A 235-nucleotide genomic window follows, 5' to 3' on the forward strand; every position below is an offset into this window, starting at 1 on the left:
GCGGGCGGGCGGTTGGGCGGGTGGCGGCGGCGGCAGCAGCGTCGTCGTCTCCTCACCCGGTGGGCGCGGGTTAGGCTCAGATCCTTCATGACCTCTTCGAAGGCCGCCGTCTCTTCCGCCTGTTTCTGGTTGTGCAGAGCGATCTTCTCGCTGAATTTCCGCGGGTTGTTCGAGGCCGCCATCTTCCCCCGTCCGCATCCCCCTCCCCGCGCCGGAGGGGGGGCGGGAGGGGAGG

The 235-nt window shown here is 70.2% G+C and overlaps 1 protein-coding gene across 1 annotated transcript in view; it reads right to left on the reverse strand.

Annotated features, from left to right (window-relative positions):
• CRTC1 (CREB regulated transcription coactivator 1) overlaps positions 1 to 182 on the reverse strand; it is a 42,818-nt gene extending 42,636 nt beyond the window's left edge. Inside the window, exon 1 of the mRNA XM_010563249.1 lies at positions 57 to 182. Coding sequence (XP_010561551.1) covers positions 57 to 182 — 126 coding nt within the window. The remainder of the gene's footprint in view (positions 1 to 56) is intronic.
• Between the last annotated feature and the right edge of the window lie 53 nt (positions 183 to 235).

This window comes from Haliaeetus leucocephalus, unplaced genomic scaffold, assembly GCF_000737465.1.
Source record: "Haliaeetus leucocephalus isolate CR32 unplaced genomic scaffold, Haliaeetus_leucocephalus-4.0 Scaffold164, whole genome shotgun sequence".
Classification (NCBI taxonomy): Eukaryota; Metazoa; Chordata; class Aves; order Accipitriformes; family Accipitridae; genus Haliaeetus; species Haliaeetus leucocephalus.